The sequence below is a fragment of the Tenrec ecaudatus genome, chromosome X, assembly GCF_050624435.1.
Source record: "Tenrec ecaudatus isolate mTenEca1 chromosome X, mTenEca1.hap1, whole genome shotgun sequence".
NCBI classification, from domain to species: Eukaryota; Metazoa; Chordata; class Mammalia; order Afrosoricida; family Tenrecidae; genus Tenrec; species Tenrec ecaudatus.
This window is the reverse complement of record NC_134548.1, coordinates 54,204,762-54,224,732: the sequence shown is the minus strand read 5'-3', so window position 1 is coordinate 54,224,732 and position 19,971 is coordinate 54,204,762. Positions and strand designations below refer to the sequence as shown.

The following is a 19,971-nucleotide window of genomic DNA, read 5'->3' as shown; positions in this document are numbered from 1 at the left end:
AGAAAGAAAAATTAAAATTGACATAAAATTAGATAGCAAAAAAAAACCCCTAAGAAAGTATATGTACGTAAGTCCAGATTAAACATAAGTAAATCAATAAATCTAATGATGATGATGACAGAGATGACAATGATAAAATGACCGAAAAGAAGAGGAGGCTTCAAAAACATGGTGGAAAAATTATATTATCTTTTAACCCCATTTTCCCATGAACGTTTTAAAGTTCCTTTGTACATGCATTATGTGCCAAGTACTTCTAATATTCCAAACACTGTTCTAAGAAATATCTACAGATATATGAAGTCATTTAGTCTGTTTGAAAGCCTGATAAGGTGTCTACTATTATTATCAAGATTTGCAGACAAGGAAAGCGAAGCTTAAAATGGTTATGCAATTGGGTTGTGAAAAGTTCATGGAAAAACATGGAAGTAAAAGGTAATGGAACCTTTCCACTAATGTTTTGCAGGCCCCTATCACTTTCTCTGAAACATGGTTATTCATTTTATATATTGGGATTTGACATAAGCCATCTAGTTATGCTTTGGTGGGAGGCTTAGATATCTATTGGGCAAGACAGAAGATTTTTAAAACACCAGAATTTTAAGAGAGGAAATGAGTATGGAGAACCTAAGGTTGGAAGTGGAGTCTCAGTCTCAGTCCTCATTAGCTTTCAATTCTAAATACTCATTCATTGCCCCACTTCATCTTCCTTGTTAGTAACAGTACCAAATTAATGAGAATCCGCCCCCCCCCCAAAAAAAACGCATTTTATTCATTTGACAGGAAAAAATATTACAGCCATAGCCATCTGTTCCTGTAAATAGGAGCCCAGGTGGGGTAGTAGTTATGTGTTACACTTCTAACTGCAAAGTAGTCAGATCGAAACCACCAGAGTCTCCGCAGGATGTGATTGCCTATGCCCAAAGCGTCACAGCATTATTGACCAATGTTCTACCCAGGAAATTTATGTTAGTAATGGATTCTGAGAAAAACCTGTCCTGCTGTTGGTCTTTGATTACTCTATAATTAACTGAAGAGCATGTATACTTATAATGAGGTACCTCTAGCCATTCATGAAATCCCACATGTTACCCATCAGTCTCCACAAAGTCCCTACTCTCACAGACTGCACCTTCAACCCTCCTGTTTTTCAGCCTGTCGTGATTGTGCAGAGTTAATATGCTGGCCTATTTCTTGTCTGGCAGAGCATCCATTGTCATTTTGTGAATTTGGACATTTTTCCTATCTGGACCACCTCTCAACTTTCAATAAATCTTTACATTTTATTTTGACCGAATAAGGATCTTCATTCTGGGATAGTTTCTCTATTATTTGCCTATTTCATATAACTGAGATCATACACTATCTGTCCTCTTGCGAGTGATTTCTTTCCCTCAGTATTGTTTTCATGGCTCGTCCATGTGTGGCAGCATCGGGCCTTCATTGCTCTTTGTGGCTGAGCAATCTTCCACTGCATGTATGTCATCTGTTGGTGGACATTTCAGTTGTTTCCACCTTTTGGCTATTATGACTGGTGCTACAGTGAACATTAGAGTTGGCATTTCTTCTGTTGGTATTTCTGCTTTCAAATCTTTGGGGCAGATACCCAGGATTGGAATTGCTGGGTTAGATGATAGTTCTATGTACAACTTCCTCAGGAATCATCACACTTTGTTCCATAGGGGCTATCCCAATTTGCATTCCCATAAACAAGGAATGAGGGCTCCATTTCCATCGTATCCTCAACAATACCTGTTTTACTTTCTAAAACATTTTAAAAATCATAGCCAATCTAGTGAAAGTTAGGTGATATTTAATATGACTTTGACTCGTACCTCCCTAGTGAGGAGAATCCCTGGTGGCTAACACGTTGGGTTGCTAACTCCAAGGTCAGCCATTCAAAACCACCATCCTCTCCATGGGAGAAAGAGGAGGCTTTCTGGTCCCATAAAGAGTTAGAATTTAAATACTGAACTCAAGTTGGAAGAGGTGAGTTCAGTCTCAAAATAGAGGTCAAAGTGCCGCCTGACTCTGGAGGTCGCCAGTGCCTCCAAGGGGAGGTAGGTCATGCTCCAAAGGAATCAGAGCAGTTGTGAAACTGTTCAGTGACGGTCTGAGCTGTGAAACTATAGATGGTAGTTTAAGAGAACATTTGTAGTTTAAAAGAACATTTTGAGAAATGGGACACATTCAGATTGTGTGGTGATGAGAGACCCCCCACCCCCACCCCGAACAAAGCATTCCAGGGGTTTTGTTTTAAAAAGTGACTTCCTCTTGTGCTGAAGAGGTGGAGACAGCAATTGTGTACCCGGCCACGCAAGTTTGACGGGTGTGCAGTGGAACCAAACAGGATTCTGTAACGTCTGGTGTTCATTTAACAGTGAAGAAGAATTTTGTTTGTGACATTAAAAAAAGACACAGAAGAATCTAATTTGAGAGCCTACTTTGAAAAGTGTGGCAGGATTAAAAGCACAGAAGTCATGGAGGACAGGAGGATGTGGGCAAAGGAGAATATTTGCTTTTGTAACTTTTGATGATCATGATGCAATTGATAAAATTGTTGTTCAGAAATACAACACTACTAATAGGCAAAATTATACAGCGAAAAGGCCCTCTCAAAACAAGAAATATAGTCTGCTGGATCACAGAAAGGTCGTGGAGGTAGATCTGGCAATTTTATGGGTAATAGAGGAAACTTTGAGGGTAGTGGAGGGGACTTTGGCCCCAGGGGGAACTTTGGTGGAAGAAGAGGCTATGTGGTATAGATGGTGGCAGCAGAGGTAGTTATGCCTCGAGGAGGTGATGGTGAATGCAATGGACTTGGAGGTGATGATGGCAACTACGGTGGTGGCTCTGGTTACAGCAGTAGAGGGGACTACAGTGGTGGCTCTGGTTACAGCAGTAGAGGGGACTATGGTGGTGGCTCTGGTTACAGCAGTAGAGGGGACTGTGGTGGTGGCTCTGGTTACAGCAGTAGAGGGGACTACGGTGGTGGCGGACCAGGATATGGATTCCAAGGTGGTGCATATGGCGGCGGTGGTGGAGGATATGATGGTTACAATGAAGGGGAAAATTGTGGCGGTGGTATCTATGGTGGTGGTGGAAACTATAATGATTTTGGAAATTACAGTGGACAGCAGCAATCAAATTATGGACCCATGAATGTGGGTAGTTTTGGTGGAAGAAGCTTGGGCAGTCCTTATGATGGTGATTATGGATCTGGTAGTGGAAGTGGTGGCTATGGTAGCAGAAACTTTTACAACTTCCACGGAAAAGGGCTACATTTCTTAGCAGGAGAGAGAGCAAGGAGTGGCCAGGGAAGCTGCAAGTTACTGTGAAGAACCATAAAAATCTACCCTAGAAGAAATTTCAGACAAGTTACTGTAAGTTAAGTAAGAAACCCTTCTTGTTCAGGATGGTCATAGGCACAGCTAAAAAACACAGCTAGTGATTAATGCACTGTAGTGTCAATTAAATGTCAACCTGAGATCTTTGATCTGTGATTGTTTTTTCTTTTCACTACATCAGGTACATTGCCCTGTAAAGTGTGGTGGTGCTGCCAGGAATAAAGTACATTAAACAAAAAACCTCATTGCCATCAAGTCAATACGTATTAACTCACAGCAATCCCCTGTGGGTTTCAGAGACTGTAACTCTTTACTGGAGTAGAAATCCCAGGCTTTCTCCCGAGGAGCTGCTGGTGGTTTTGAACTGCCAACCACATGGATCGCAGCCCAGGTCTTCTAAAGTAGATATAGTTAAGTTAAAATTTAACATCGTATTTGATCCCCTTTTAACCCATTTAATTGTTATCAGTTAAAAAACTGAAGGGGAAATACACATGGATCAAGCCACCAGTAGATCCCCTATGAGCACAGACCAGGGATGTAAACAGTCGTGCTATCATGTAGCGCGCATGTTTAAAAGTGGATTATGGCAGGTGTGCCTAGGCTACACTTTAACACCTTATCATTTGATCGCCCTTTCGTCCTGCTTTAAGTTGCTCTAGTTTTAATTCTTTCTGCTTTCTTTTCAACTGCGTGTTTCTCTATTTTATTTTGTTATTGTTGTTTCCTTTTTTGTTTCTTTGTTTGTATATGTTTTTCAGTATATGAAATATAGGATGGGTGAATCTATAGAGACATAACTAGAGCAGTGGTTTTTTTAGGGTATGGCAAGGAATGCTGGGAGCTCATAACAAAAAGAAAATGTTCTGAAGAAAAAAAAAAGAAAATGTTCTGAAATTGATTGTGGCAATGATTGTACAACTCTTCTTGATATGACTGGTATGTGGAATATTCTCCAATAAAACTAATTTTAATTGAAGAATATATATATATATATATATATATATATATATATATATATATATATATATATATATATATATATATATATATATATATCCTTACAGAGAGGATGGTGTACGGTTCATGGGCACCACTTTGACAGAGGAGACCTCACTTCAACCGGGATCCGGTTTTCAAGATTGGGAAAAAGGAAGATGACCATTTGGAGTCAATAATAAGATGGTAACTAACTCAATAAACAAAAACAGGAAAGGCATTTGGCTACTCACATCACAAAAGATGTAAAATGGTAGATAAGCACATGGAAATATATTCACTATCACTAGTCACCAGAGAAATGTAACTTAAAATCAAAATGCGATACCACTAGACATTCCCTAGAAGAGTAAAATACAGAGACTGGTGATAGCAACAGTAGAGCAACAGAACTTCTCATGGGACTATAAATAATGCTTCAGAAGACTGATTTCTTATATGGAGAAGCATGCACTTATTATAAGACAGCAATCCCACTCCGAGCTATTTATCAAAAAACAATGTCAATATGCTCAGTAAAGTTGTATTCATAATAACTACCTATTAACAGATATCAAAACCAAGCCCAACTCACTGCCATCGAGTTGATGCCAACTCATAGTGACTCTACAGGACAAGGTAGAACTGCCTCTGTGAGTTTCCAGGACTGTAATTTTTCATGGGAGTAGAGAGCCCTGTCTCTCTTACTTGAAGTAGCTGGGGGTTTTGAACTACTTACCTTGCAGTTAGCAACCCAAGCCATAACCACTATGCCACCAGGGCTAGATAAGCAAATTAAAAGATACATCATAGGGCAGCATTCAGCATTTAAAAGAAACAAATTGGTGATCTACCCAATAACATAGATGACTCTCAAAATCATTATGTTGAACAAATGAAGTGAGACCCCAAATGGTACATATGGTATGAATCCAGTAAAGACCAATCGAATCTATGATTATAAAAAGTGTGCCAGTGGTCGTCTGGAGCCCAGGTGTGGTACAGCTTGACTGATAGGGGCAGGAAGGAATACTTTTGTGTCATGGAATGTAATGTGTCATGATTAGGGTAGTGACTTTAATGGCATATAACTTTATCAAAACTTATCAAACTATACACCTATAATGAAAACATTTATTGTATGTAAAGTATTCCTTAATAAATTTGATTTTAAAGGAAAAATACAAAGTAACCGTGACCATAAAACCAGAAGGTGGCAAAAAGAGGCAGGGTGGAGAGGAATAAGAAATCGGAAGGAAGGTAAGACAGACAAAGAGGACAGGAGGTGAGGCTGGCTTTAGATGACAACTTCTTGGCATGTTAAAGTGAGAAGATGAATATAAAAGGAAAAATAAAATGAAGAGTAATAGGAAGAACAAGTGGGAAACACCAAGAGTGATTTTCAAAGAAGGCAAACTCATTAAAACCTCAATGTATATGACAGAAACCTAAAACACTGTGGTGGAAGTAGGGTTTATGGAATGAAGCATAAAATTATAATAGAGACTATTAAAGAGAGCAAGATCCACAGAAAGCCTGGCATGTGACCCAGCTAACAGGGATATGCCTATTAGGCCAACTCCCCTGGAGAAAAGCAGAAAAAGGACAGTGGCTATGGTATGGGGAATGAAGGGAGAAACCAATATTATCTGTCCTTAAAGAGAAAAAAACAAAAAACCCTTTGCTGTCAAGTTGAATTCCTATCCTTAACAAACCTACAGGATAGAGTAGTGCTGCCCCCAAGGGTTTCTACATCTTCCTCCCCTGGTGCAGCTGGTGGGTTCAAACTGCTGACCTTGCAGTCAGCACCACCAGGGCTCCTTATCTATCCTCAAGCAAACTCTGAAGTTAAGAATTGTCAATAAGGGTAATAATAATAGCATTGGTCTGTCAGGAAGAAAAAAAAATTACTTCCATGTCCCCAATCTGCCTGACTCACATGAACAATTTTTGTTTGTTTGTTTTCAATCATTTTATTGGGGGCTCTTAAAGTTCTTATCACAATCCATCCATCCATCCATCCATCCATCCATCCATCCATCCATCCATCCATCCATCCATCCATCCATCCATTGTGTCAAGCACATCTGTACATATGTTGCCAGCATCCTTTTCAAAACCTTTTCTACTTGAGCACTTGCTATTAGCTCCTCATTTTTCCTCCCTTCCCCCCACCCTCAGGAACGCTGGATAAATTATACATTATTATTATGTTCGTATCTTACCCCATCCACTGTCTCCCTTCCCCATGTTTCTGTTGTTCGTAACCCTGAGTGGGAGGGGTTATACGTCGATCGCTGCGATTGGTTCCCCCTTTCTCCTCCCACATTCCTTCCCTCTACCCTCATGGTATTGCTACTCCCATTATTGTCTCTGAGGGGTTTATTTGTCCTGGAGTCCGTGTGTCAAGAGCTCTTGTCTGTACCAGTGTACATGCTCTGGTCTAGCTAAAATTGTAAGGTAGAGCTGGGGTCACGATCGTCAGGTGGGGGGAGGAAGAATTAAAGAACCACAGGAGTGCTGTATGTTTCAACAGTGCTACACTGCACCCACCTGAACAGTTTCGATATATGGTTTCAGCCTCCAATGTCCAGGGTTCTTCTCCTTTCTCCAACTTGAAGATGACCTCAGGTTTGGGAACTTGATACCCTGTTCACAGGACATGACAAAGAATTGGGTCCATGAGGTAGAGTCGATTAATATGGCCCTTCTAGCCATAATTCTTCATGTGACATATTAAAATTCTGGACTCTAGGTCTGTGACTACAACCCCATTTTGAAGGGAGTTCTCTGCTATACTATGGGGCAACATTAAACTTTCAAAAAAACACAAACTCACTGCCATAGGGTCAATTCCAACTCACAATGACCTTATAGGACAGAGTAGAACTGCCCCTCTGGGTTTCTGAGACTGCAAAGGTTCACGTGTGTAGAAAATCTCATCTTTTTTCCTCAGAGGTGCTGGCAGTTTCGAACAGCTAACTTTGAGGTTAATAGTGCAATGTGTAAATAACTATGGTACCAGGGACCCTCAATGGACAGAATTAAGGTGGGTCACTATCTTTTGTGGTAACTTTAAGACTACTTAACTAGAGGGTGTGACTGTTTTCCATGGGGGTAGACTCAGCTAAAGGTTAAAAACCACACTCCCATCAAAGCCATTGTTCGGTATATAAGAGCCACCTCAAACACCAAGAAAAACTTGCAGGTCCATTGAAAGAGCACATCCAATATCTCGGTCTGAAGTGGTGGAGGCCATCGTGACCAGATAACCTAGAGACTCTGGCACAGAAGCTCAGAGAAGCAGTACTGACATTGTGGGGTACCTTTTCCTCATCTGGCCTGAGACAACTGAACTGTGGGATAAAGCAAACGGGGAGCTGCTTCCTGGCCACAGAAGCAGAAGCCAAGGTACCACGTGGCTGAGAATCTAAGGGCCAGAGAGAAACATCCGTTGCTGGCTGAGGTGAGAGGGGTTGTGGCAATCACATAATCTGTCAACGTGGGAAGGCATGGAGTCTAGCCTGTCAATCTGGTCACAGCTTGATGACCTAATTTGGAGGCACGACAGAGATAAATAGCTCACTAGAAGCCAGATACACTCACTCCCTGAAAGACATTCCTGTTGAGAAGCCACATGGAGCTAAGCTAATGGCAGCCAAAACCTTGGAGCTGGAGAAGCCACGTGGAGACCCATGCCAACGCTAAGATGCTTTCACCACCACTGGATCCACAAGACTTTCCACTCACTGGCCTGTGATCTCCCTGCACTCAGCATCACTGCAGGTGTGTGAGTCTGAAGAGGAAGTCGCAGGCTGGTATAGGCCATAGTGGGCTAATATCACACTTATGGACTTGATATGGACTGGGCTGGTATGTTTTCTCAATATTCCGTTGCTCTTGAATAGAAAGCTCTTTCTTCTTCTTTTTAATTTTTGGTTTGGCTTTCTTCTTTTTTAAAAAGCTCTTTCTTATACACATTTGCGTGTCTATGACTTTTGTTTCTCTAGTCTACCCAGACTAACACAGGGGTTGTTGTGGACTAATGACTTATCTTTGATGTTCACTGCTTCCGACTTACGGTAGCCTGTTAACTTCTCTAATATCCCCCCCTCAATTGTGAGTATTGTCTGTGGGTTCTGTGTGGCCACTGCAATGAATTATTGAACCCAACAGATAAATGGAGTGGCATGGGAGGAATGGTTGGCACCAGGACAGGGTAAAGAGGGATGGAAGGTGAAGCTTGTCTGACCCTTGCATCATGGCAATAAGGAAGCCAGAGGCAGTCAGATATGGCCTCCACCATGTCCATTTATTACAGTACAGCTGAATATTTTCCATGTGCTCTTCAGAAAAGTAACCACATTTCACTGGAAATAGAACAATCACAGAGTTAAAAATGGACTGAAGCATCTTAGACAAATCAAGGAGCCAACATCATACACACTTCAAATTCCCTGCAGCACTCAGCAGCTGAGAATGGGAAAGCCTCAGTCATGAAACGGCGGTCCTTACCCACTGACAGCAGGTGGCTGTAGTTCTCTAGCATCACATCTCGGTACAGGCATCTCTGAGCAGAGCCCAAGTGCTGCCACTCCTCCCTGCTGAATTCCACGGTCACATCTTCAAATGACACCGGTGCCTGTAACAATATCATCCTGCTCAGGGCAACATGATCAGCACTGAGAATAGGGAGAATATAAATACCACTCACTACCATCGCATTGATCCCGACTTATGGCAACCCTATAGAACAGAGTACAGCTGCTCCTTTGGGTTTCTGAGACTATAAATCTGTATAAGAATAGACAGCCTCGTCTTTTTCCTGGGTGGCAGCTAGTGGGTTGAAATCACTAACCTTGTGGTAGCAGCCCAGTGCATAACCAACTACACCACCAGGGATCCTTTAGAAGAAAAACAAGAAGTTGTTTTTTTAACGATGTTTCACCATAATAAGCCATAAAGTGTATTAAATACCAAGTTCAACATAACATTGTATTAGAAACATATGCCTCATTGAACATTTCTACTATTTGTTATAACCATCACCCTTTAAAAATTAAATAGGATTTGACCTTGATCCTATTTTGCTGTTCATTTCTATGAGAAAATTAATTTTTTCTTTTTTTTATTTATCTAATCATCTTATTAGGGGATCATGCAACTCTTAACACAACCCATACATACATCAATTGTGTCAAGCACATTTGTACATTAATTGCCCTCATCATTCTCAAAACATTTGCTCTCCACTTAAACCCCTGACATCAGCTCCTCATTTTTCCCCTCCATCCCCGCTCCCCCTTCCATCATGAACCCTTGATAATTTATAAACTATTATTTTGTCATATCTTGCCCTGTCCGATGTCTCCCTTCACCCACTTTTCTGTTGTCCGTCCCCCAGGGAGGAGGTCACATGTAGATCCTTGTAATCGGTTTTCTAAAGTTTTGAAAATGTAGTAATAAACATGGATAAATATTGAATTGTGCTTCCCGAAAATATAAGCTGGACCCCTGTGGCTACAACCCCAGTTGAAAATCGGGCTTTCTTTGCTGTGCTGACGAAGCCATAGTACTGCAGGGTGTGCCCTAAACTTGAATCACTTCTGGATTATAATAAGAACAGATGCGTCACAGTGTGCCCATCAACTGCGGACAGCAGGTGCCACATAAGGATCATTAAGTAACTAAGGAATGCTCGAGGCCACTGAAAAAAAGGAATCGAAGCAACTGAGCCTGATTTGAACGTTCAGCCTTCAGGAGTCTCAGAAAATAAAGGTTTGTTCTTTAAAGCCACCTGCCTGCAGTATTTCTGTTACAGCAGCACTAGATAATTAAGATATATTTGCTGGATTGGCTATTTTAAAACCACAAGGGGCTTCCTCTACTATTTTTGCACAAGATAATTTTTATTTCTTTATTAATTTTTTAAATTATTGTATTGGGGACTCTTACAACTCTTATCAACAGTCCATACATCAATTATATCAAGCACATTTGTACATATGTTGCCATCATCATTTTTCTAAACACTTTCTTTCTGTTTGAACCCTCGGTATCAGCTCCTTTGTTCCCTCCTTCCCCCACCCTCCCACCCTCGTGAACACTTGATAAATTAGAAATGATTATTTTCATATCTTATACCAACTGCTGTCTCCCTTTATCCACATTTCTGATGTGAACAATCACTTTTAAATGGTTACAGGAATACATCACTAGGGAGCTGCCAGAAATTCAAGCTGGACTCAGAAGAGGACATGGAATGAGGAATGTCATTGCTGACGTCAGACGGGTCTTGGCCGAGGGCAGAGAATACCAAAAACGCGCGCGCGCGCGCGTGTGTGTGTGTGTGTTTTAATCATTTTATTGGGGGCTTGTACAACTCTTATCACGATCCATATATCCATCCATTCCATTCATCGTGTCGAGCACATTTGTACATTTGCTGCCATCATCATTCTCAAAACATTTTCTTTCTACTTTAGTCCTTGGTATCAGATCCTCATTTTTTCCACTCCCTTCCCTACTCCTGCCTCCTTCACGAACCCTTGATAATTTATCTTTTTTTTTCATGTCTCACGCTGTCTGATGTCTCCTTTCACCCACTTTTCTGTTGTCTGTCTCCCTGGGAGGGGGTTATATGTCGATCATTGTGATTGGTTCCCCCTTTCTCCTCCATCTTCCCCTTCCCCTCCTGGAATGGCTACTCTCATTATTGGTCCTGAGGGGTTTATCTGTCCTGGATACTCTGTGTTTCCAGCTCTTCTCTGTACCCCTGTACATACTCTGGTCTAGCCACATTTGTAAAGTAGAATTGAGAGCATGATAATGGTGTGTGGGAGGGGAACATTAAAGAACTAGAGGAAAGTTGTATGTTTCATAGGTGCTATACTGCACCCTGACTGGCTCGTCTCCTACCCCCGCAACCCTTTGGTAAGGGGATGTCCAGTTGCCTACAGATGGGCTTTGGGTCTCCACTCCGCACTCAATATGTTGTGTTTCATTGACGATGCAAAGGCATTTGACTATGTGGATCATAATAACCTATGTTAAGAATAGGAAATCCAGAACAATTCATTGTACTTATGAGGAACTAGTACATATGCCAAGAGGCAGTTATTGGACCAGTCCTAGGGAACATAGCATGGTTTAAAATCAGGAAAGGTGTTTGTCAGGGTTGTATCCTTTTATCATTTTTATGCAATCTGTATGCTGATCAAATAATTCCAAAAAGTTAAACTACATGAAGAAGAATGGGACATTGGGATTAGAAGGAGACTCATTATTAACAATCTACAATAAGTAGGTAACAAGAGTTCAACTTGAAACCCTTACTGATAAAGGCCAATGCAGGTTTTCAGTAGCTGGATCAGTAAGAAGCATCCTGATAAATGGAGAAAATATTGAAGTTGTCAGGAATTTATTTTTCTTGGATCGACAATCAATGCCCAAAGAAGCTATAGTCAAGAAACATAATGATCTATTGCACTGGGCAAATAACACTGCAAAAAGATCTTCTTCAAAGTGTTAAATCCCAACGATGCCCACTGACTTAGGGAACACCAAGGCCAACTGGCATAACATAGTCCACAAAGACAATGTTCTGCATCCTACTCTGGTGAGTTCTAAGGGGTGTTTGAAAAGTTGTACATGGCCCTTTAAGGTGAAACTCTTGGTCTCTCCCTGTCCAGAGGAAAGAAAAGGGATGAAAATCAAGGAGACATGGATAAAAAAATTGGTCTGCGCAGCCACACAAACTCTGAAACTAGACTCAGACGAAGGCACCTTCACTGATGTCATCACTGAAAGTAGATGAACAAGATTTGGGGAAAGAGTATGGTTTAAGCCAAGAGTTTTTGAGAAATAAAAGGAACACATAAGACAGTAATCTCAGAGATAGGAGGATGGACGTCAGGCACATGGTCACCTAGGACCTGAGGAATAAGAGTGGAAGAAAGAGAACTTCTTCAGTGACAGCACCTTGAATGGAGACTGCTAGCTCCCTGACCTATGAGACAAACAAAATTCTTTTTATTAATGCTAAAAAATATATTAGTCCAATGAACTACTGGACCACATGAACAGCAGTCTCCACAACTTTTGACCAGAGAGTACTTGGCTACCAACTGCTCAGAAAGGCATCCTATTAGAGGGTCCTTAATGAAGTGGGATCAAGATGTGGAACAAAACTCAAAATCATAAAAGAGACCGGGCTTGCTGGTCAGATGAAGACAATGGAACCCTCAAAACTACAACCCTTGGTCACCCTTTATTTTTCCCCCCTTGGTCACCCTTCAGGTCTGGAACTCAACTCACTCCCATGGCTTGATTTTCAGCCAAACATTAGATAGGTCTATCAGAGGAACAGTAATACGAGGGAGGTGCACATCCTTCGAATAGTTGGCCATTTGGGATCAAACAGGCAGCATGTACCCAAGGATGGAGTTCAGATGAATTCGAAAAGAAGGGAGAATGAAAGCAGAAACCACAGGGCGTATGTGGGATGGGTGATGTTATATTGAGGGAATTGCAATGAGTGAGAGGAAACAGAATATGTACTAATCTTTTCATGTGAAACTGGCGATCCGCTCTGTTAACCTCCACCCAACTCACAATAAAAAATATATTTTTAAATCATTTTATTGGGGCTTGTACAACTCTTAGCACAAGCCATACATCCATCCATTGTGTCAAGCACATTTGTACATTTGTTGCCATCATCATTCTCAAAACATTTGCTTTCTACTTGAGCCCCTGGTATCAGCTCCTCATTTTCCCCTCCCTCCCCATTCCCCACTTCCTCATAAATGCTTGATAATTTATAAATTATTATTATTTTGTCATGTTTTACACTGTCCAACATCTTCCTTTACCCACTTTTCTGTTGTCTGTCACCCAGGGAGGGGGTTATATGCAGATCCTTGTAATCGGTTCTCCCTTTCTACCCAACCTTCCCTCTACCCTCCTGGTATCGCCACTCTCACCACTGGTCCTGAAGGGATCATCTGTCCTGGATTCCCTGTGTTTCCAGTTCCTATCTGTACCAGTGTACATCCTCTGGTCTAGCCAGGTTTGTAAGGTAGAATTGGGATCATGATAGTGATGGGGAGGAAGCATTTAAGTACTAGAGGAAAGTTGTATGTTTCATTGTTGCTACACTGTACCCTGGTTGGCTCTTCTAACCACGACCCTTCTGTAAGGGGGTGTCCAGTTGTCCACAGATGGGCTTTGGGTCCCCACTTCACACTGCCCCTCATTCTCAATCATATGATCTTTTGCTCTTTGATGCCTGATACCTGATCCCTTTGACACCATGTGATCACACAAGCTAGTGTGCTTCCTCCATGTGGGCTTCATTGCTTCTGAGCTAGATGGTCGTTTGTTTACCTTCAAGCCTTTAAGATTCCAGATGCTGTATCTTTTGATGACCGGGTACCATCAGCTTTCTTCACCACATTTGCTTATGCATCCATTTGTCTTCAGTGATTGTGGTCAAGAAGATGAGCATCATGGAATGCCAATTTAATGGAACAAAGTATTCTTGCATTGTGGGAGTACTTGAGTGGAGGCCCAATGTCTACTTGCTATCTTAATACTAAACCTATAATATATGCACATGGATCTATTTTTCCATCATCATACATAAATATATTTGCATATGTACATGCCTGCATTTAGACTTCTATAAATGCCCTTTGCCTCTAAGTTCTTTCCTCTATTTCCTTTGACTTTCCTCTTGTCCCACTATCATGCTCAGCCTTCATTTGGGTTTCAGTAATTCCTGTAGGTTACATTACCCTTGATCAAGCCCTACCAGGCCTCTTACACCCTCCTTGCCACTGATTTTGGATCATTTGTTTTTCCCTTGTCCCTGGGTTTGTTAACATCACTTCCTTTCTCCCACCTCCCCTTCTCCCATGTTCCTCCGGAACCATTGGTCCTGTTGTTTTCTCCTCCAGATTGTTTGTTCACCCTATAAAAATGTTTTTTTAAGTAAAAGAATATGTCTCTTTGAAGACTAAATTTTACCTGATCTAAGCCATGGGTTTTTCAATTGTCTCATATGCATGCAAAAGCTAGACAATGAATATGGGAAATGGAAGAAGAACTGATGCCCTTGAACTATGGTATTGGTGAAGAGTATTGAATATAAAATGGACTGCCAGGATGAGCAAATCTGTCCTGGAAAACAGACGACCAGAATGTTCCATAGAAGCTTCATCTCACATACTTTGGACATCCGGAGGACCCAGTCTCTGGAGGACATCATACTTGGTAAAGCAGAAGGTCAATAAAAGAGGAAGGAAGATCTTCAACCAGATGGGTTGACCCAGTGGCTGCAGCAATGGGCTTAAAGATAGCAATGATTGTGAGGATGGCAAGGGACGGGGCAAGTGTTTTATTTTGTCGTACATGGAGTCACTATGAGTTGGAACTATCTCGACAGTACTTAACAACAATAACAACAATGCCTATACTTACTAGAAAGGTACAGCAATTTGGACTGTGTAGTACTAGTGTAAGAACGGACAGCTATATCAATGGAACAGAACAGAGAATCCAGAAATAAATGGACAGATACCTGGTTAACTGATTTTCTTCACAACAGTGGCAATGCAATTCAATGGTAGAAAGAAAGTCTTCAACAAATTGTACTGAAACAAATGGATATCAGTAAAGGGGGTTAAAAAACAAACCTTGACCCATATTTTATACCATATACATAAATTACCTTGAGTTCCAGTTTGACTAAAGTGTTTCTACCATACCAAGCCTCTTACAAAAAACAACTATCTGAGAATACTGAAGGGCGACCACAGCACGCATATTCTAGAAGGGAGCTGACAATGGAAAGGGGGATAGTCGGAAAGGCCTAGTTCCCAATATGGAAGAGTAATGGTTCATGAGCTTGAGGTCTTCTTTGGCAATGGAACCCATGGAACGTACAAGTATCATCTGGCCTCTAGCTCAGAAGCAACAAAGCCCACATGGAAGAAGCACACCATCCTGTGAGATCATGAGGGGTCAACGGGATCAGGTATCATCAGAAGACCCAGAACAAACAATCACATTGATGCAAGCGAGGGGTCTGGGGGGGAGGGGCAGAGTGGAGACTCAAATCCCATCTGTAGGCAATTAACATCCCCTCACAGAAGGGTCACAAGGAAGGGGCGAGCCAGCCAGGGTTCAATACAGCACTGATAAACACACTACATTCCTCTAGATCTTTAATGCTTCCTTCCCCCACTATCATGACCCCCAATCCTACCTTACAAACTCGGCTAGACCAGAGCATGTACACTGGTACAGATAAGAGCTCTTGACACACAGAATCCAAGACAGATAAATCCCTCAGGAACAATAATGGGAGTAGTGATACCAGGAGGGTAGGGGGAAGGTGGGTGGAGAAAGGGGGAACTGATCGCAATGATCAACATATAACCCCTCCCACCCAGGGTGATGAACAACAAAAACATGAGTGAAAGGAGACAGTGGATGGTGCAAGATATGAAAATAACAATAATTTATAATTTGTCAAGCATTCATGAGGGTAGGAAGGGGGAAAAGAGGAGCTGATACCAAGGGCTCAAGTAGAAAGAAAATGTTTTGAAATGGATTATGGCAACAAATGTACAAATGTGCTTGACACATGGGTGTATGGATTGCTATAAGAGATTTTTTAAATGAATAAAATATTATTCAAAGTAAATCAATCACCCTGTAGAAACCAAGGCTTATAGATTTGGTGCAAATGGCAACAGTCTGGCTACTATTATTGCCATGAGATATAAAGTTATTTCTCCCTGACCCTGGAGTCTTATGTCTTCTGCCAGAATCCATAAAACTGCCGGAAGCCAACTTGTTAGTTTCCAAGAAGGGTAAAAATCCCAGACTCTTTACAATTTTTGCAAGTTTTGATAACTAGGATGAGTTGTTCATAGAGATAAGGTTTTCTGGAAAAGAAAGGTTAAAAAATAAAAATGGAAAATAAATGACTTTCAAATGAAAAAAAATTACCACAGAAACGTGGGCGAAGGGAGACAGTGATTGGTGTAAGATATGAAAACAATAATAATTTATAATTTATCAAGGGGTTACAAGGATGGGAGGGGGGATGGAAGGATTAAAAAATGGAGCTGATACCAAGGGCTCAAATGGAAACTAAATGTTTTGGAAATGATGATGGCAACATATGTACAAATATGCTTGACACAATTGACGTCTGGAATGTTATAAGAGCCCCAAGAAAACGATTTAAAACAGCAATAACAAAGCATTGGCCTATAAAGAAAAAGAAAAGTAAGGATAAGGACCCCGCAGACTCTGATAAGACAAAATGACGGCTTATAATCTCTCCAGAAGCAAAGCAAACCCCCCGCCACTGAGCGGATTCTGACTCCTAGCCACTCTATAGGACAGGATAGAACTGCCCCTGGCAATTTTCAAGATTGTAACTCTTTACAGGAGTAAAAAGCCTCATCTTTCTCTGGAGGAGCAGCTGGTTTGTTTTGAACTGCTAACCTTGTGGTTAGCAGCCCAATGTGTAACCACCATGCCACCGGGGCTCCTAGCCTAAGCTCTAGAACCTGCAAAATTTATTGTTACATGGCAAAGAGGAATTAATGTTGCAGGTGTTCCTAATTGGTTCATTTTAAACAGGAAGAGTATACTGGGAAATTTGGATGGCAGCCAGTGTAATCACAAGGGTCTCTAAGCGTATAAGAATTAGGCAGAAGAGGAAGTGATGGAATCTGAGAACTCCACCTGCTGTGGCTAGCTTTAAAGATAGAGAACGAGACTATGATCCAATGACTACGGGTAGGCCCAGGAGCTAGAAAGGGCAAATAAATTAATTCTTCCCTAGTCCTAGAAAGGAATTCAGCCCTGCCAATGTCTTTATTTTAACCTAATGAGACCCTTTTAGAACTTCTAAAAGAAAAAACTATAGAGATAATAAGTGTGTGTCATTTTACCTACTATGGTTGTGGGAATTTGATAAAACAGGATTAGAAAAGTAACACAAAGAACAATGAAAGGAATTGCATCTACAATGCCGTAATATCCACACACCTGTAAGAAGCAGCTCCAGACACATAGTGGGTTATTTGTTGGGCTGCTGACTGCAAGGTCATCAATTTGAAGCCCCCAGCTAGGTGCTCTGCAGGAGAAAGGGAAGACTTTCTACTCCCATAGAGTTACGGTCCCTGAAATGCCCAGGGCAGGTCTACCCTGCCCTGTGGACTTTCATGGGTCAGAACTGACTAGATGGCAGTGAGGACATAAATGAGTGAATGAGTGAAAGATCAGCTAACAGGAATATGATTCAAATGTATGCACTAATTATTAATGTCAAAGATGAAGAAAATGAAGATTTTTACCAACTTCTGCAATCTGAAATTGCTTAAACATGCGATCACAATGCACTGATAATGACTGGTGACCAGAATGTGAAAATTGCAAACAAAGAAGAAAGATCAGTAGTTGGAAAATATGGCCTTAGTAGTAGATATGATGTTGGAGATGACATGATAGAATTTTGCAAGACTAAAGACTTGCTTATTGCAAATACCCCTTTTTCGTATCATTTTATTGGGAGCTCATACAATTCTTATCACTATCCATACGTACATCCATTGTGTCAAGCGCATATGTACATTTGTTGCCATCATCATTCTCAAAACATTTGCCATCCACTTGAGCCCTTAATATCAGCTGCTCGTTTTTCCCTCCCTCCCCACTCCCCCTGCCTCATGAACCCTTCATAATTCATAAATTATTATTATTTTGTCATATGTTATATGGGTCGACCTCTCCCCCAGCCCTCTCCTCTGCTGTCTATCCCCCAGGGAGGTGGCTATACATAGATTCTTGTAATCAGTTCCCCCTTTCTACCTCACATTCCCTCCAACCTCCAGGAATCGCCACTCTCACCACTGGTCCTGGAGGAGTCATCTACCCTGGATTCCCTGTGTTTCCTGTTGTTATCTGTACAATGTATATCCTCTGGTCTAGTCAGATGTGTAAGGTAGAATTGGGATCATGATAGTGGGGGTGGGGAGAAGTCTTTAAGAACTAGAGGAAAGTTATGTGTTTCATTGTTGTTACCCTGCACCTTAACTGGCTCATCTCCTTCCACAACCCTTCAGTAAGGGGGTGTCCTGTTGGCTGCCGATGGGCTTTGAGTCTCCACTCTGCACTCACAGATTTACAATGATATGATTTTTTTGTTCCTTGATACTTGATACCTGGTCCCTTTGACAGCTCGTGGTCACACAGGCTGGTGTGTTTCTTCCATGTGGGCTTTGTTTGCTTCTGAAGTCGATGGCCACTTGCTTATCTTCAAGCCTCCAAGACCCCAGACATCTTTTGATAGCCAGGAACCATCAGGTTTCTTCACCACCTTTGCTTATGCACACGTTTATCTTCATTGATTATATCAGGAAGGTGGGCACCCACTGATATGATATTTTAGTTCTCTGATGTCTGATAACTGGTCCCTTCTACACCTCGTGGTCAGCCAAGCTGGTGTGCTTCTTCCATGTGGGCTTTGATGCTTCTCAGCTAGATGGCCGCTTGTTTATCTTCAAGCCTTTAAGACCACAGACACTATACCTTTTGATAGATAGCTGGGCACCATTAGCTTTCTTCACCACATTTGCTTATTCACACGTTTGTCTTCAGCGATCGGCAAATACCCCTTTTTCAAGAACATAAATGAAATGATAAATGTGGACCTCAACAGATGGAAGACATAGGAATCAAATTGACTCCATCTCTGGAAAGAGACTATGGAGAAGTTCAATATCATCAATTAGAATGAGTCCAAAGGCAGATGACAGAGTATATGCAAATTGAAGTTGAAGCTGAGGAAAATTTTTAAAAGTCAATGAGAGCTCAAGCGCAACTTTGAATAGGTCTCAACTGATCTCAGAATCCATCTCAAGAACCTATTTAACACACTGGACACTAATGACCAAAGATCCGATAAACTGTGGCATGTTATCCAGGATATCATACACGAAGGAAGAAAAGGGTCAAAATAGACAGGAGAGAAAAGGCCAAAATGAATGCCAGAAGACATTCATATGCTTGCTGTCAAACACAAAAAAGTTAAGTGAATGGAAGAAATGATGGAATAAAACAACTGAATAGACTATTCAAAAGACAAAATAAAGTCTTATCATGAAATGTGCAATTACCTGGAGTTAGAAAAAAACAAACCAAAAAGGAAGGACATGCTTAGTTGGCAGTGTTCAAGCTGAAAAACCTGAAGGTCAATGTCAATTTCAAGTCCCGAGGTGCAATACTGAAAAATTCAACTAGTAAAAGATTGAATGGTATAGGAAGCATCTAAAGAATGTGGAAGGACTACAGAAAGTCACTGCATCCAAAATAATTGGTCGGTGTTCAAGAATTCCAGAAGGTAGGATAGGGTCAAGAATGGAAGCTATTAAAGGAAAAATCCATGCTGCACTGAAGGCACTGGAGGAAAAGGAGGCTTCAGGAATGACATTATAGCCACTGAGATGTTTCAACAAGTAGAGGAAGTGCTGAAAGCACATGCTTGTTTACGCCAAGAAATTTGGCATAATTGAAAGAAGAAACCCATATTAGTGCCCATTCTGAAGAGAGGCGACCACACCGA

At 41.3% G+C, this 19,971-nt stretch overlaps 1 protein-coding gene and 1 pseudogene across 2 annotated transcripts in view; one reads left to right on the top strand and one right to left on the bottom strand.

The window, feature by feature from the left end:
* ZNF81 (zinc finger protein 81) overlaps positions 1-19,971 on the bottom strand; it is a 69,385-nt gene that overhangs the window by 18,749 nt on the left and 30,665 nt on the right. Inside the window, exons 1-3 of one of the 2 annotated variants that reach the window (XM_075539541.1) lie at positions 9,184-9,225; positions 8,841-8,967; positions 6,879-6,974 (exon numbers count right to left, since the gene is read on the bottom strand). In XM_075539541.1, the coding sequence (XP_075395656.1) occupies positions 6,879-6,974; positions 8,841-8,874 (130 nt within the window). In that variant the 5' untranslated portion in view covers positions 8,875-8,967; positions 9,184-9,225. Of the gene's footprint in view, positions 1-6,878; positions 6,975-8,840; positions 8,968-9,183; positions 9,226-19,971 lie in introns of those variants that run through there. The other variant, XM_075539540.1, reaches the window with a different exon arrangement.
* Positions 423-3,338, top strand: LOC142434674 (heterogeneous nuclear ribonucleoprotein A3-like; annotated as a pseudogene).